This window comes from Talpa occidentalis, unplaced genomic scaffold (genome assembly GCF_014898055.3).
Source record: "Talpa occidentalis isolate TD23 unplaced genomic scaffold, MPIMG_talOcc4v2.1 talOcc4.14, whole genome shotgun sequence".
Lineage (NCBI taxonomy): Eukaryota > Metazoa > Chordata > Mammalia > Eulipotyphla > Talpidae > Talpa > Talpa occidentalis.
In genome coordinates this window covers 64,886,325-64,902,398 of record NW_023601433.1, presented here as the reverse complement: position 1 = coordinate 64,902,398, position 16,074 = coordinate 64,886,325, and the positions used below count along the sequence as shown (strand labels likewise).

The 16,074-nt window shown below is 36.1% G+C and overlaps 1 protein-coding gene across 2 annotated transcripts in view; it reads right to left on the bottom strand.

Moving 5' to 3' along the window:
* Window positions 1–16,074, bottom strand: part of MRC1 (mannose receptor C-type 1) — an 83,782-nt gene that overhangs the window by 51,591 nt on the left and 16,117 nt on the right. For both annotated transcript variants that reach the window (XM_037510680.2, XM_054695108.1), the window contains exons 5-7: window positions 12,305–12,469; window positions 6,681–6,794; window positions 3,210–3,356 (exon numbers count right to left, since the gene is read on the bottom strand). In XM_037510680.2, the coding sequence (XP_037366577.1) occupies window positions 3,210–3,356; window positions 6,681–6,794; window positions 12,305–12,469 (426 nt within the window). The remainder of the gene's footprint in view (window positions 1–3,209; window positions 3,357–6,680; window positions 6,795–12,304; window positions 12,470–16,074) is intronic.

Sequence of the window (16,074 nt, the reverse complement as noted above, 5' to 3'; positions counted from 1 at the left end):
ACAATCATTATTTAATTAAATCAGTAATAGTGGTCAACATTCTAATTACTGCTACTAATAGTTATGGTGAAACTTTATAATCTTGATTGTATATTACAAAAATGGATTGTAATAATGATGACTGGAGAAAGTGAAGGTAAAAATGTTCAAAGGCAAAGACTCACTTTACTCCTCCCTGTATGCCTGAGAATTGGCAGAGGGTCTGGTACATGCAGGGGCAATGAATTTTAGTGGAGAAAAAGAAGTGAAGCTGTACTTGCTAAATAGCTGCTGTTGTGACCATTTTATGAATATTATTTCAAAAAACAAGTTAACGACATATTTTACTTAAAGAGGGAAAATATTACCAAATGAACATCAATTAACATAGTTATGTTTGATATTAAATTTCTCAAGTGTGCTGCCTTAGTTCAATATAAAAACATTCAATTTTTTAAATTCACTCAATAAATTCCTGAAAACCATTTTCCCTCAAAGGAGGGGATGATATGCAACATCTTTGTTTAAACCTAGAACTCTGGACACAGAAGCTGGACACAGTAGTCATTCATTCAAGTAAATGAGCAATCGTGATGACCAAACACTATTACTGTAGTAGGAAAATGCATATTTAAAAAAAATTCTATTCCCTCAGTGCAAGTTAGATTCTATACATTCTAGTGGTTACCAAAAAACTTTTTCTAAATGTTAGTGTAACTCTGGAGCCCTCTAGTGGGATATTTTAATTTTGTTGCCTGGAAGCTGAACACAATGTCAGTGAATGCAGAGAAGTTCAAATACTGAACACGTGAATTCTCATTTTTAATTTAAGAAACATAAAAACAACCAATGAAGTGGTCTTCCCTTAGAGATTTGTTCCTCTTAAGCTGTATAGAATTATAATGGAAGCCATAAATGTGAGCCACAGACATAATTTTAAATTTGCTGGTAGCCATGTTAAATAAAAGATAAAAGGAGCAGGTAGATTTAATTTCAACAATGTATTTACTGGACCCAATATATCGCAAGTATTTTCATTTCAACATGTATGCAATAAAAAAATAAGTCATGAGATATTTTACTATTTTGTCATGCTAAGTCTTGGAAGGCCAGCACGTATTTTACACTTACAGTACATCTCAGTGGGAACCAGCCACATTTCATATGCTTATCTGGTTATGTGATTACAGAACTGGACAATGCAACTCTAGAGATCCAGGAGTTATGGACAATCAGGGCTGTACGCACCAGTGGCATGCTGGTGGCTGACATGGTGTTCAGCTTCCAGCAGCAAAATTAAAATATTCCACCAGAGGGCTCCAGGGTGGGGAGGTCACCAATCATGTATGCTACATAATTTCATCTCTGAGCTGCCTTTTCCAAGTTCTGAGTTTACTTGATTTTATAGATAAAGTAGAATGATTAATCCAGGAAGTATAAAGTTATTCACAAACCAATGTCAAGTGGTTAGCAAGTGAAACAAGTTGAGACACAGCAGAAAATAAAAATAATTTACTGACTGCTTGACAAATGGAACAAAATTTCATGGGAAGAAGAGGTTTTAATATTTCCATTTTACATAGGAGGGATCTAAACCTGAGGAGTTAAGGAACAAGGCCTGAATTCTGTCTCCTCTTCAAGGAAACTATAAAATGGCCATTTTCCTCTCAAAGTGGCAATTCCATGCCTCTAAAGGAGAATTACACGAGCCATTCCAGGAAGAAACAATTATACTGTTTCTCCGATGGGAGGATTAGAAGAGATGGAACACAAAAATGATTTATTTTCTTGCACAGGTATAACGGTCACCCTATAAACTTAATCAAATCCAGTTACTGGTCCATCATCCATATGGAGATCTTGGCCATATCTATAGCTATTAAATTGTAAATACACCTACTCTTTGATCCAGCAACTCAATTTTTAGAACTGGTTACATGCATGAAATGATACATGTATAAAGTTTTCACTGTAGCATTATTTGTAATAATAAAAATTGAAAGTAAACAAAGGTCCACTTAAAGAACTGATCAAAAATATATATATGGTCTCTGTAATGGTTATTTTGCAGCCATAAAATAAATTCAGAAGGTCTTCATATACTGTATGAAATGATAGCCAATGTAGTTATTAAGTGAAAATAGTAATAAATATATATTTATAGCATATTGTTATTTGTATAAACAGCAAAAAACAATAATAAACAATTTTGGTTTCACATTCACAGCATAACTAGTTAAGAATACACACACAGAGAAACAGTTATTTACCAGGTACGGCAACTGAAATGTTAGAAGTAAGAGGTGGAAGAAAAATATCATTTTGTACCTTTGCATTTTCTAGTCATATCAAGCATATTTTAAAATAAATCCAATTGCTTTTAAATCAAGGAGAAAGATGTCAAGAATGACACACTGTCAGATTTCCCCAACAGAATATAAATATATACACATGCCTACATAAACCCCTTTAAAGTATTGTATCCCTCCCAACACAGCTGACTGATAGTTTAAAAAAATTGTTAATTTAAAGAATGGATGTATTTTTGCCTTAGTGGTTTAATCCTTCTACAAAGTTGAAATAGAAAACACAAGTGGTGGAGAACTTGAGTGCCTTGATGTTGGGTGTGGTGTGGTAACAGACCTCTGAAGAGATGTCATCCTGAACCTCTTAATCATATACAGTGTTGTAAACTAATGTTACCTCAATAAAAAAATATAATTAAAGCTTTTTCCTAGAGTCTAGGCTTTATATAAAGTTTATCAGTCTGTTTGGGTGTTTATATCCATTTATCTGAAGACTCAATGTCAGATGCTGAACTTAATAGCACTGGAGCCCAGATAGGTCCTTAAATAGTGGGAATATAATAAAAACATCTCTTTCTGACATGTATTTCCTAGCTGAATTCCAGTTTTGTCACTTGTGCTAGTTCTATAGCCTCTCATGCACAATATGTGAATAATAATGACAGCCCCTTAGAAAAACTGTGAAGATCAATTCCCATTTGTGTTCTGCCTAAGGCTTTGCATATAACCTGACACCAAAGCACAGCACATTCAGGAAATGTTAAAAGCAATGATAGCAGCAAACCAAAAGAAATTTTGTAGGAATATCAAGTTTATGCAGAATTCTCAGCAAAACCTATGGAGTCTTTTCCTAGTTATGACTAGGTTGTAATTTTATCCCTAAATTCCATATTTTACACATTTCAGGTTAAATAGATCACTTACCTGAGGGAAAAATGAAAGAATTCAAAGTTGTGTTGCCCTTTTTACAAATATAGCCAAGTTTCTGAACACATTCCAGATTTTCCCATTTAGCGCTTTTCCCGGGATTTAGTGACACACAGCTTTTTCCAGGTTCCACTGATGGACTTCCTTTAGGAAAAAGGAAAAATTAAGGTGGGGCTATTGTAGATATTGCAGGTAGACAGACACAGAGCCTCACTTTTTTTTTTAAAGATTTATTTATTCATGCATACGAAAACCGGGGTGCAGGCCGGATGTGCGGGAGGGTAAGAGGATTCACCAGAGACAGAGCGGGGAACAGAACAGGCAGGCTGACTGAAATACACTGCTGAGGGGAGCAGTGGACGAAACAGGAGAGGTCTGCCATGTGTTGTGAGTATCTCACAGGCCGGCAGGGATTGAACCTCCGCTGCAGAGGCTGCAGACAGCTTCACAGCGCTGCACTTGACAGCCTGCGCTATCAGGGGAGGCCCAGAGCCTCACATTTTCACCCTTGGGATTTAATGGATCCCCATTCTGTCTTTTGCTACACAATCACAAATAAACACTTACTGCAGAACAAAGACATGATGGGGGTCTCTTTGTTCTTTTGTTGTTGGATCATTCCAATGCCTAAAATCCTAAAATGTTGACTATACAAGTATACTTTGAAATAACATTTTTTTACATTACCAATGAGTAAATTAAGACTTTAAACCTGAGCAATCTTCATACTGAGTTATGCTATGTATAATGGAGCAAAAGAATACATGATATTCCAAACTTTGCAAATACCTCCCAAAAAAAATCAGTCAAGCTAACTGTGAGGATCAGGTGAGAGAAGTTCTGCACCTGGGAAGACATTCTCCAATTAGAGAGAGGAGACAGGAAAGAAAAATAATGGAAAGGGGAAGAGACTTGCTAGAAACTGAAATGTGCCTTATAAATGCTGATCAAGTGTGCCTGGAACAAACACTATTTCTCAAAATTTTCAACTCAACCTACTTAAGAATTTCCTTTTTTTTTTTTTTCTATATAAGAACTGGGGTATATGCCAGAGGCATGGAGAGGGAGGAGTGAGGATTCACCAGAGACAGAGTAGGGAGCAGAACAGTCAGATCTACTGAAACACACTGCTGAGGGGAGCAACAGGTGAGACAGGAGAGGTCTGTTGTAAGTTGTGGGTTAGCTCCCAGGCCAGGGAGCAAATTCAGGGAACTCAGTCTGTCGTGGTGATGGCACTGAGACTTAACCCATAGGCCACCAGGGAGGCCTTAAGAATTTTTTATTAGCGATATCCTGCAGGGGCGGAGGAGGGAGAGGGATCAGAGGGAGGGTGGGAGGAGCACAGGGGACTGAGGTGATGGCACAGTGGTTCATTGGTGAAGGAAACTATGGGGACTACACCTGAGGGGTTGGGGGGAAGCAAATCTTGTTTAAAAATGAACAATGATGTAAAAAATAATTAAAATAATTTAAAAAATATAAAACTAATGGTAAGCAATATCTTAAAAAAAAAAATCCTCACCCATAAAGTCAAGGGTATCTTGTATTTCCTTGAAGCAATGTTTACTCACCATGTTTCAGACAAAAAGAGAGCTGATTAGTATTGGAAGACTCTAGCTATAGCTTGTAACAATCATGTACTGAAGGAATACTTTGCGAGTAAGACCTAACCAATTTAAAACCCAAAACAGCTCTAAAATTTTTCTCATGTTTCAGTATCTACTCTGAATATCATTTTACCAATGTTCTTTTTTAGAAGTGTAAGTCAGTAATATAGAAAACAGAGGATCTAATTTTCTAAGCCAAATACCAAAAATATTCAATGGTTTTAAGAAAGAAGTCTGGCTAGATAAAAATAACCCACATCCCAATTTTTCATAGCAGAACTAGTAAATGAAGATGTGGCCCATGTAAATGAAGATGTGGTGGCCCATGTTCCAGTTCTCTCCTTTCCTACATCCACAAAACATCACAAACAGTGAATGTACTCTCTCCCTGAAACCAAGATTGGCTCTGCAGTGGGGTTAGGGAGGGGGTGAAATCTGATTTGTATGCAGTGCCTCAGGCAGTTCCCAGTTTTTGGTATTGGTGAATAAAACCAAATTATTTTGTTGTCATTGGCCTTCTTTTCTCTGGATAATTGCTATATATGTAAAACATATTATTATTTATGTATTCTTTTACATTCTGTTACCTGTATATTATGACAATGTAGAAATAATTAGTTCAGAATATTTTCCATCCTCCAAAAACTATTAATAAAAACTTGCCAAATCTTGATCAATGTCCAAATGGGATTTTCTACAAACTACCTATTTTCAACCACAGTGCTGATGAATTATTTTGCTAGTATGGAACATTCACCTGTTACTAATATAGATTTTTAATCCAACTCTATTAGATAGTGGTGTTAAAGTAGACCTTAAGATCATTATAAGATTTTAAATACCGGGCCTCCCTGGTGACACAGCAGTTGATCGCAGCCTCTGTAGCGCCACAGGTTCGATCCGCCGGTTCATCCCCCGCCACTGGTGAGGGTCCACATGGCATGCAGACCTCTTTTGCCGCACCTGATGCTTCCCTCAGCGGTGTATTTAGTCAGTCTGCCTATTCTGCTCCCCACTCTGGTTCTGGTGAATTCTCTCACCCTCCCATGCTTCTGACTGTGCCCAGTGCTTGCATAAATAAATAAATCTTTAAAAAAAAAAAGATTTTAAATATCTGTAAAACCATTATAATAGTGACAGATAATCTCATGGCTGAAGATAATGAAAAATATCCCAGCCCCAGAGAGCTTAAACTCACTTAAATTTATAGTGTATGTGTGTGTAGATATAAATAAATATGCACACAATCTTTGAAGATTGTATGTAACATGCTATACTATATATAACCAATTATACATTTTATATGCAAGCACTTTTACTGGAATATTTTATAATTCAAAAACATGACAAAAGATTTGAAGGTCAGTCACATAAAAAGTGCAAAGCACTTTGTCAAACTTTAAAAATGTATGTCGGATAATCCTTTCAAAGATGATGGCAGGCTGAGGCAAAATTGAGGACAGAGTAACAATGCTGGAACCCCAAAATTCATGGGTAAGAACAGCTACAAAATTCAATTTTGAATATCATATGTACCAAATCACATATACTCAGAGAATATATACATTAATAGAGATCTGTATTGATTTGTGTGATAATCTGCCAAATGATTCTTTATCCCCAGAAACTGATGTAACTTCATGGTTTTAGCATACTCAACTCTAGCTGGCAGATTGCAAAGCAAGAAAAGAAATGGCATACTCAACTCTACCTGGCAGATTGCAAAGCAAGACAAGAAATGACAGTGTTTGATGAATTTCCCCAATTCCCTTTGATATTTACATGTGAAATGATGAGATCTCCATGGTATCCAGATAAATTAAATTTGGACTAATACAAACACAGACAAACTTAACCCTACCTGGTAACCAGTTCAAATATCGGAATGGACTGCCACTACTCCACTGCCATCCAGTGTTGAAACTCAGACTGTTAAGTCCAATCCAGAGTCCAGAAGTCAAGGAATTGGTTAATCCTATTTAACAAAAGCAAAAACAAAAATAAAACTTATATTCAGAAAAGAATAGGAAATCAAATTCAGGATTAAGTGCTTTGAATCAAAATATAGTTGAGAATGTAATAAAAACCATGCCTGACATTTCTCCTTTGATTCTCTTAACACCCTAAGGTACCTCCACTAGCAGATAAAGAAAATGAGGGTGATACTGATAAGCTAGTATGTGTATTGCTTAAGTACAAACCCAACTCTGACTAGGTGTCAGATCACTCATGTGGACTCCTAATTTGAATAAGACTGTGTTTAACAATCTTCAAATAATACATTTTCATTTCATCTTAGATTCAAAATAAAATTGATTTTACATAAGTCAAAGTTTTCTATCATGAAAATTTTGCTATTTCAATCACCCATCAGTTATTAGTCAATCTCATATTTCAGAACTTATTCTAAGAATTTCATTTTGTGATTGTTTAAATCAATTTCTCTTCTTAAAATGATTATATTCTAAATACTAAACATTTATGCTAATATGAACCACACTTTATTTAGAGGGTTAATTAATCACAATTGCAATGATTCAAAACTCTGTGTTAGGTTTCACATGGAATTACAAAACAAAACAGAATCAATTTGGACCTCAGCCTTCCCATGTCAAATACTCTTATTATTACTTGTACCCTTTTCAAAACCACAGATTCTCTGTTCATTCTACATTCTTTTTAGTTGATTAAAAATAGTTAATTAAAAAGAAAACTAATTTTTGACTTTAGTAAAATACAAGACTTAATTGTCTAGATATGCTGGTAAACTTTCAAAGACCAATTAATTTACAATTACTGTTTTCTGTAAGATTTACTCCCCGGTCAAATATTCTCAAAGGTGACAATGATAACTACTGTACGTGTTCACTGGGTCCTCAGAAACTGTAAACTAGGAATTATTATCTCCATTGTATAGGCTGGGAAACTGAAACGTAAAAAAAATTTAATGACAAGTGCAGTTAATAAATGAAATTGGAACCCAGGTTCTTACTACCAATGCCAAAACTCTATAGTTCTGATGAAACTAAATGAGTTATCGCATTTTTTCTCAATTTTTCTTTAGTTTATATATTCATGTTACAATTTCAAATTAGTGACTGGATGCCAAGACATCATAGCTCACAATGATTGCACCTTAGTTCCATAAAAGTGAGGATCACTTTCTTAGAGATCATGTGATCTGAATGGTGTACTCAAGTTATTCAGCATTTTGCAAGGAAGTATGTGCAAATGGAGAACTCACTTCCACAATGTTGATTACGCTGATATTGATTAGGTAGCTGATGCTTAATAAACTGAACTGAATTCAATGCTGGAGTAAACTGAACTGAATTCAATGCTGGAGTCTTTTCTGAGGAGTAAACCTATTGTGTGATTTCTTAAAAAGAAGTAATGACATAAAAATAGAATGAAATTAAATTCTGGCATGTAAAAATTAATTGATACAGAGTCACCTCTTCTTAAATCTAGCATTCTGAAAAAGTAGATGAGTTAGCTTAGCTCTTACCCTTTGGTACTTTATATACTTCAAGAGGTATTTTGTCCAATTCTTTCATTTTATAGATGAGGAAAGTTAAGAAATTATTGGAAAGGAAAGCAAAAGACCAGGATTGGATTCCAAGGATTCAAATTAATTTTTCTAGGAATTTAATCCTGTTTAAATTAGATTTGCTTGTGAGTTACTGTTAGGTTCCTTTTTTAGGTAAGTTTGAATTTTAGAGCACCTTTAAGGAAAAAACAATGAACTAGACAGATCTTTCTAATTCCTCCAATGCCATACTGTAGCCTTGTAGTACAAAGTCTGGGCATATGATACCTCCACTCCTTTTCTTCTTTTGTCAAGACTGCCTTGGCCATTGGCATCTTTTGTGGTTCCATATAAATTTCAGTAATGTGTACTCTATTTCTTCGAATAATTCCTTTGAAACTTTGGGAAAACAGAATCCATATATTTCCTGGGTAAGATGGACAGTCACTCTTTAAGGAAACTTATCCTTTGACATTCTTCAACCACTCTAGGTACTCTAGGCTTCTTCTTTTTTTTAAAAAAAAAAAAGATTTATTTATTTATGCATACAAGAGCTGGGGTACAGGCCAGAGGTGTGGGGGATGAGAGGATTCACCTGAGACAGAGTAGGAAGCAGAACAGGCAGACTGAAATACACTGCCGAGGGGAGCAGTGGGCGAGACAGGAGAGGTCTGCTGCGCCATGTGGGTAGTTCCCTGGCCAGGGATCGTACTTGTGCTGCAGTAGCTACAGATAGCTTTATAGTGAGGTGCTTAACCCCTTGCACTGCCAGGGAGGCCCCTAGGCTTCTTTTGAAAAATTAAATTGACATTTCTTAAAATAGGGCCCAACAAATGGAATATGCTCAATAAATGTAAACTATTATCATTGTTATTATTATTAATCCATGTTAAATTAGCGTTGACAAAAAATATGATTTAGATTAAAATTGAAACATTTTGTTAAATTGTGCTTAATCTAACACTTGCAGCAGATGAACATATCCACACATGTTCTCGTAGATGAACAAATCCACAAATGTTTTTTTCCGTAATGTTCCTTTGTAAATTTACAAAGAAACAGACCAAAACTTCTTAGTATTGCTGTACAAAGTATCAATTCCACATTCTATTTTAATGTCTCCATATGTATTAAATGAAATGGTTATGTACCTATTTTTGAATTTAGCTACAATAGGAGATGTATTAATGTCCAATATAACACTGGTATTTTTTTCTACATTGTTGTCCAATTTGTTTTCAAGGCAGACACTGGCAAAAAAAAAGAGAAAAGATCAGGAAAACAGGCCAAATTTCACTTCCTATATCTAATTTCAGTTCTGTAAATCCTAATCCTGAACATACATAGTTATAATTCAGGAATTGAGGATTAAATATTGTGTCCCACCATTTTTGAGGGTAGAAACAGAAGTGAAGATGATGAAATGGTTGTGGGCAATGTAAGAATGGGCTACTGGGCTGCAGAGAATGTAAAATCTCACTATCAGATCTCAGTAAATTTGCTGGAACAAGGAGCTGTTGATATCTAAGTGGAGGGTTCTGTTTAATGCTTTAGGGCTCACCAGATCCTTCCTCTTTTTGTGAGTGAGACCTGGACAGAGCGAAATGAAAAGACACTGCTGTTTCCAATTCAGTTATTTTCTGGACATGAGGCATTAGGCAAGTTTCCAGCTTCTCCCTCCTAGTCTGTTATCTCATCTATCTGTAAAGTGGGAAAAATAATATTGATTTAGGAGTTTGGAAAAAGCCCAGTGTCTGGCATAGCAGTTATTCAATAAATGACAGCTAATTTCATCTCAGGTCATAAAACAGGCTTACATATATTTTTTTAAATTATATTCACTCCTCAAATCTTCCAAAAGAAACCTTATTTTAAAAGTGTAACTATTTTAGGTTTTCTTTTTCATGTTAGTGGCATATTTCCCAAAATGGAGTAAATCCCAGTCTCCCACTCACATTATTATTTTCTACATTCTTCCCATATATATGTAATAATTATCTTCCTGCAAAAAAATTCTGATTTATTTTTCAAATCCCGTCAGATCTTTTTCTCCTACTGCATGATATTTTTGACTTAAAGGAAAGCAGGAAATACTACAAATTTCATTATAGAAGCCACTCTTATCCAGATTTCAGTTAGAATTTGCTGACTGCAATTCGAGGGGCTTGGCTAAGAGTCAAATAAGTATCCGAGGTGAACTCAGCCTTTGAATCTCTAGGGGCCTGTTTGCTCTCCTGAGGGACACAATAGCAGGGGCTGATTAGGAAAGCATTTCCTGCAGCCAGGAGTCTGACAGGCGCACAGGGCCGGAAATGAGCCTGGTGCTGGCAGAGCTTCTATGCTGCTCATCTCTATGTAAGTGGTGCAGAGAATGACAGAAACTGGTGCCCTGTCCCTGTACTTCCAGAAAGCCAGAAAAACAAGCAAAAATCAGAAGATCCTCTACAACATAATCCAAAAACAGATTTTTTTTTAAAAAGCAATGGAAATAATTGCTAACCTGCCAGAGTTATCTCTCACCCATGCAAGTGAACACAAATATACCAGGATTGCCCCAAATCACATTTTTTATTCCTTAATCATCTACATGAATTTTAATTTTGTCTCCTTCCAGGCTTTCTTCTCTTTATTTTTCTGCATGACTGTAAATATTAACCACTCTGATATTTTGTCCAAATATTAGAAAGGCTCCCAGACACCACACAAAGCAGAAAAATTGAGCAGATTGAAGTAAAATGCTGAACCCACCCCTGAGTTTATTAATGCACACAGTGAGGGCATATGGCATGACTTTTGTTAATCTTCTTAATAACAACTGAAAGAAAATGGTGAGTTGCTGCTTAAACTACATGGAGAACATTAATATGTGTTAAACTTTATGATGAACTGATTCAAAGTATTTCTTTTTTTATTTTTAAGGTTTTTTGTTTGTTTGTTTGTTTTTTATACAAGAGCCAGGGCACAGGCCAGATGTGCGGGAGGGTGAGAGGATCCACCAGAGACAGAGCAGGGAACAGAACAGGCAGACTGATGAAATACACTGCTGAGGGGAGCAGCGGGCGAGACAGGAGAGGTCTGTTTGCCATGTGGGTTGCTCCAAGGCCAGAGGGGATCGAACCGCCACTGCAGAGGCTGTGGACAGCTTCACAATGCGGTGCTCAACCACCTGCGCCACCAGGGAGGCCCTGATTCAAAGTATTTCATTGCAGTGGTCAGTTCATGGTTAGCTCTAAAAAGGTACTTGGAGTAGAAATATGCTTCTTACTCAGTTACATTGTGGGCATTTCACCAGGTTGTGCTAAATGAATGCATGCACCTTTTTGTCCACCAAAATTAGACTGTAATAAACATCTTCAAATTCAATTTTAATAGTACTAATATCAATAGTAACTAATAGGAAAAATGTGATCCAGAACAAATATTTAGAAACACAAATATGTTGCAGGAAGGGTATTATTAAAACCGTAAAGTCAGTGCAGTCTGGGAGATAGAGAGACAAGAGACAAAAAGGACTGAGTTTCATAGCACTTGTCCCTGGTCATGATAGCAATTTTTTACTTATCACCTTGAACTTTGTTATGCTAATGGAAGATTGTTGGCTTCACCCTAGACCTGGAACATTTTACCAGCATGATAACCAGCCTTGTGTTCATGAACAACGTCATCCATTGATTGTGGCATCTTCCATTTTGAGCCCAGATTATCCTCAGAATCCTTCTCAACACAATTTCTAGAGATTGTCTCAAGTGATAGGACAAATTTGGTTCATCAAATGAAACCTATTTGCCATCCTGGGGGGGTGCATTTTTCACATATGAATTTGTCATGTCCTCTGCACCATCTATTATCTGTTGTAATGTCTGCATCACTTGTGCTGTTCACTTTTAAGTTAAACTGTATGGAAATTAAATAACCATGATATTACTTACAACTTTGCTTTCTTTTCATGACATTACCTGTCAGGTATGTTTGCTCATGTATCTCTGTGATGCTCAAGAGGTCGGCGTTCTGTTGCTGGCAGCTCTTCCTCGCCTGGTGCCAAGTTAAAGCAGATTTGGAGTTTATCTGGTAGGAAATGCTTGTCAATGGGTCTTTATTCCATAAGCTTTCACTGCCCTCAACTGTAAATGAAGTCAAATGAAATGGGCTACATCATGAATAGAAAAGACTTTCAGTGAACAATATTTTTAAGAGTTCTAGCAGCATTGTTGCCTGAAGCATTATATTCTTTTCCTTCCTTTTATTTTTAAAATGCCTGTGAGATTTTCTTCACTCTTGAAATGAAGGGGAAGTTATCAAAAGATTAACAGCATCCAATGTATTTCATGTGCCTAGGAAGTAAAGAGAGGCATCATCTCCCTATATTTGAGATCAGATGGATTGAGAAGTGTGGTAAGTACAAAGACTAAATAAGATTAGAGATACCAGCTCAGCTCCCTTAACCTAAAGACAAAAAAGTGAGAAAAAATATATATAGGTTATCCCAGGAAGTAGATCCTTTACCTGCACATTCTAGTTTTAGACCAAAGACAACAGGCATCAGAAAGAAAGGTCATAGACTCTGCAGGCAGGTTATTCTGGACCTGCATTCAAGCACTGTCACCCACCAATCAAACTGTTATCCAGCAGTCTCATTTTCTCATATCTAGAATAAAGTAAACATAGGTAGCTTTTGGCAATTAGCTTTTTTTCATCAGAGTTAGAAATCATTATTTTGGTTCCTCTTTTTTTTTTAAAGATTTATTTATTTATGCATACAAGAGCTGGGGTATAAGCCAGAGATGCAGGGGGTGAGAGGATTCACCAGAGACAGAGTGGGGAACAGAACAGGCAGACTGACGGAAATACACTGCTGAGGGGAGTGGTGGGAGAGACAGGAGAGGTCTCCTGCGCCATGTGGGTTGGTCCCTGGCAGGCCTGGGATTGAATTCGTGCTGCAGAGGCTGTGGATTGCTTCATAGAGCGGTGCTTAACCTCTTGAACCACCAGGGAGGCCTGGTTCCTCTTTTCCTTTGTTATTTTATAATTGCCCCTGTACTCTATAAACTTGGGTATACCCTATGAAAAACCAATAATCTTAAGGAATATATAGTACTTTATAGCCTGTTAAATATGTTTGGGAAATTAGTAGAAAAATGAAGTACTTTTGCCTGTTCAATGCTATGAAATTTTCTCTTTTGTCTTTTGAATATAAAATTATTTTTATAAGTTACATGAAGTAATAATCCTTGCATTTATTTTTAAGGAACAGAGAAAGAATCATGTAACTTGTCAAATTTTCTGAGAAGAATTTTGGCAGTTTTCCAAACCATATAACCCAAATTGTCATGATTCTTTGTATCTGATGAGGAATCAAATGTTTCATATGTATATCACACACTGTAATATAAAACTTCAGTCCCATGGGCACACCCAACGGGGCGGGGGGCAGGGGGAAATATATCCAAATCTCTTCTAGGAAGAGCATAGAAATCTGTGTGGTTTTAACTATAAAGTCATTATATATTTATATAAAATATATTTGAGTTAATAATACTGAATTTTGATAATCACAATGAGATCTTACTAATTTAGTGATCAATTAAATGAGACAATTTGAGAGGGATAGGTTTTAAAAAATATATTTAGAAATATAGAGTTTTGATTACAATATGGCAGAAAGTATGATACATTTTTTTAAAGGAGGGGTTATTTTCTTATCTAGAAATGGAGGAAAGGGATATATACAAATAAAGAGAAGATACAAACTGAATCTTAAGGAAAGTGGGTTTTGCATTTTAAATCAAGGAATTTAAACCTATTTCTCAATGAATGTATATAGGTTTGCTGACTATTTGTCTCCCCCAAATTGTTCAAATTCCCACAGTAAACCAGCAAAACTGATGTGGAAAGTTAAAGTTGCAAGCTATGGAGCATTGAAAGAGGTCTTTTCCTTTTCCTGTTCTCAAGATACTTGAAAATAATTGTCTAAACAAAAGGAAAACATTACAACAAAGAATGTAAAGGACAATGAGGAGAATATATTGTGTCATTAGGTCCATAACTGGCATTTCATCTTCCTGTATTGAATCTGCTAGTTTAAAGTTAATGTAAAATAAAATGTCCTCTTGAAAGGAATACAAAGAAAGGGAAATGAAATAGATTGGGAGACTGAAAAGTCCTTTAAGAAAAGTATGAAATGTATAAAATGTACTTTAAATTTTGAACATATACTGAAACAAAACAATGTTTTTATAGCTGTTTTACTTTCACATTTAATAGTCAAAAATCTATAAATTGGTTTTGAAGACATAAATTAAAAGTAACAATAGAAAAAGAATTATTCTAGAATATAGTCAAGATTCCCTTCCAACACATATCTGTCCGACATTGTAAGTTTGCTTTGTATTTAGAGACTGGCCATTTGTCCCCATTTAATGATTCATTAACCATGCATCTAGCCAACAATTCGCTTGTCAATAGCACTTAGGTACAAGGTGCTAGAACTGGACCCATGATATCCAAGCCCCTAAGAAACAGGTTTAAAAAATACCATTCCTACTAAACAAAGGAGAAACATTCTCTTCAATCACTACAAAACATTAATCATTTTCATTTAGGGGAAAAAAAATAGTTCAATTTTCTCTTCAAACGAAAAACTTCCAATACAGAGATCAAACATCTATAAACCTTTCATGGGACTCAAATCTTTAAAAGTTTGTATAAGAGAGGTGAATCCATTGATCTCAACTCTGAACAAAAAGCCTGTGAGTGTCCATGGGTAGTCACTAGAATGAGAATGCACACAGAAGAGTGTCACAATATATAGGGCTGAGAAATCAAATTCATTTTTAGTGGGATATTTTTAGTGATTATAAATCAAAAGAGATATTTTGAAAAGCATGGCTCCTGGAACTCTGATTTTTAACTTGACATAATAAAAATTTTTGTGAGTCATTCTGTTTTACAATAATTCTCCAAGTAATGTGATTGTGGGTGGATGTGAGCTCTCAGAAGTTGAGCTGTAAGCAATGCTGTTGCAATTCACATGGCCTTACACGGGCACAGACTATATCTGATGCTCTCCTCTGCACCCAGCTGTGTGCAGGACGGGAGCAGTCGTAGAAAAAGTTGCTGGTAATAGAAGAAAGCAAGAGCTACTCTGCTCCATCACATCTCTAAGAGTAAGAGGTCAAGGATTGTTCAGACTGTCCCCACCCCCCAATGTTGGTGCTCTCTTTCCTGCCACCGCCCACCCAGAAACTGCTGTACTCTTTATAGATTCCTTTTTTTTAAAAAAAAAAAGTTATTTTTACATAAAAGAACTGGGGTACAGACCAGAGGTGTGGGGGGTGAGAGGATTCATTAGAGACAGAGTCGGAAGCAGAACAGAGAGATCTACTGAAATACACTGCTGAGGGGAGCAGAGGGCAAGTCAGGAGAGGTCTGCTGCCCCATGTGGGTTGCTCCCTGGCTGGGGATCAAACTCGGAACTGCAATAGCTGGCAATAGCTTGATAAGTTTATCTTTAACTCCTGTGCCACCAGGGAGGCCCTCTTTATAGATTCTTGAGTGTGGAAAGAGCATCAAGAACTCATGTTCTACTTCTTACCACCAATATAATCCAATGTTACTAATTTTATATTACTGCTATCATACTTAAAACTTTATTTCCAAAACATGTCACACATAAAAATAACCCACTTTAATTGAGTTGTGTTAAACTGTGTTAAACGATACTCTTCTT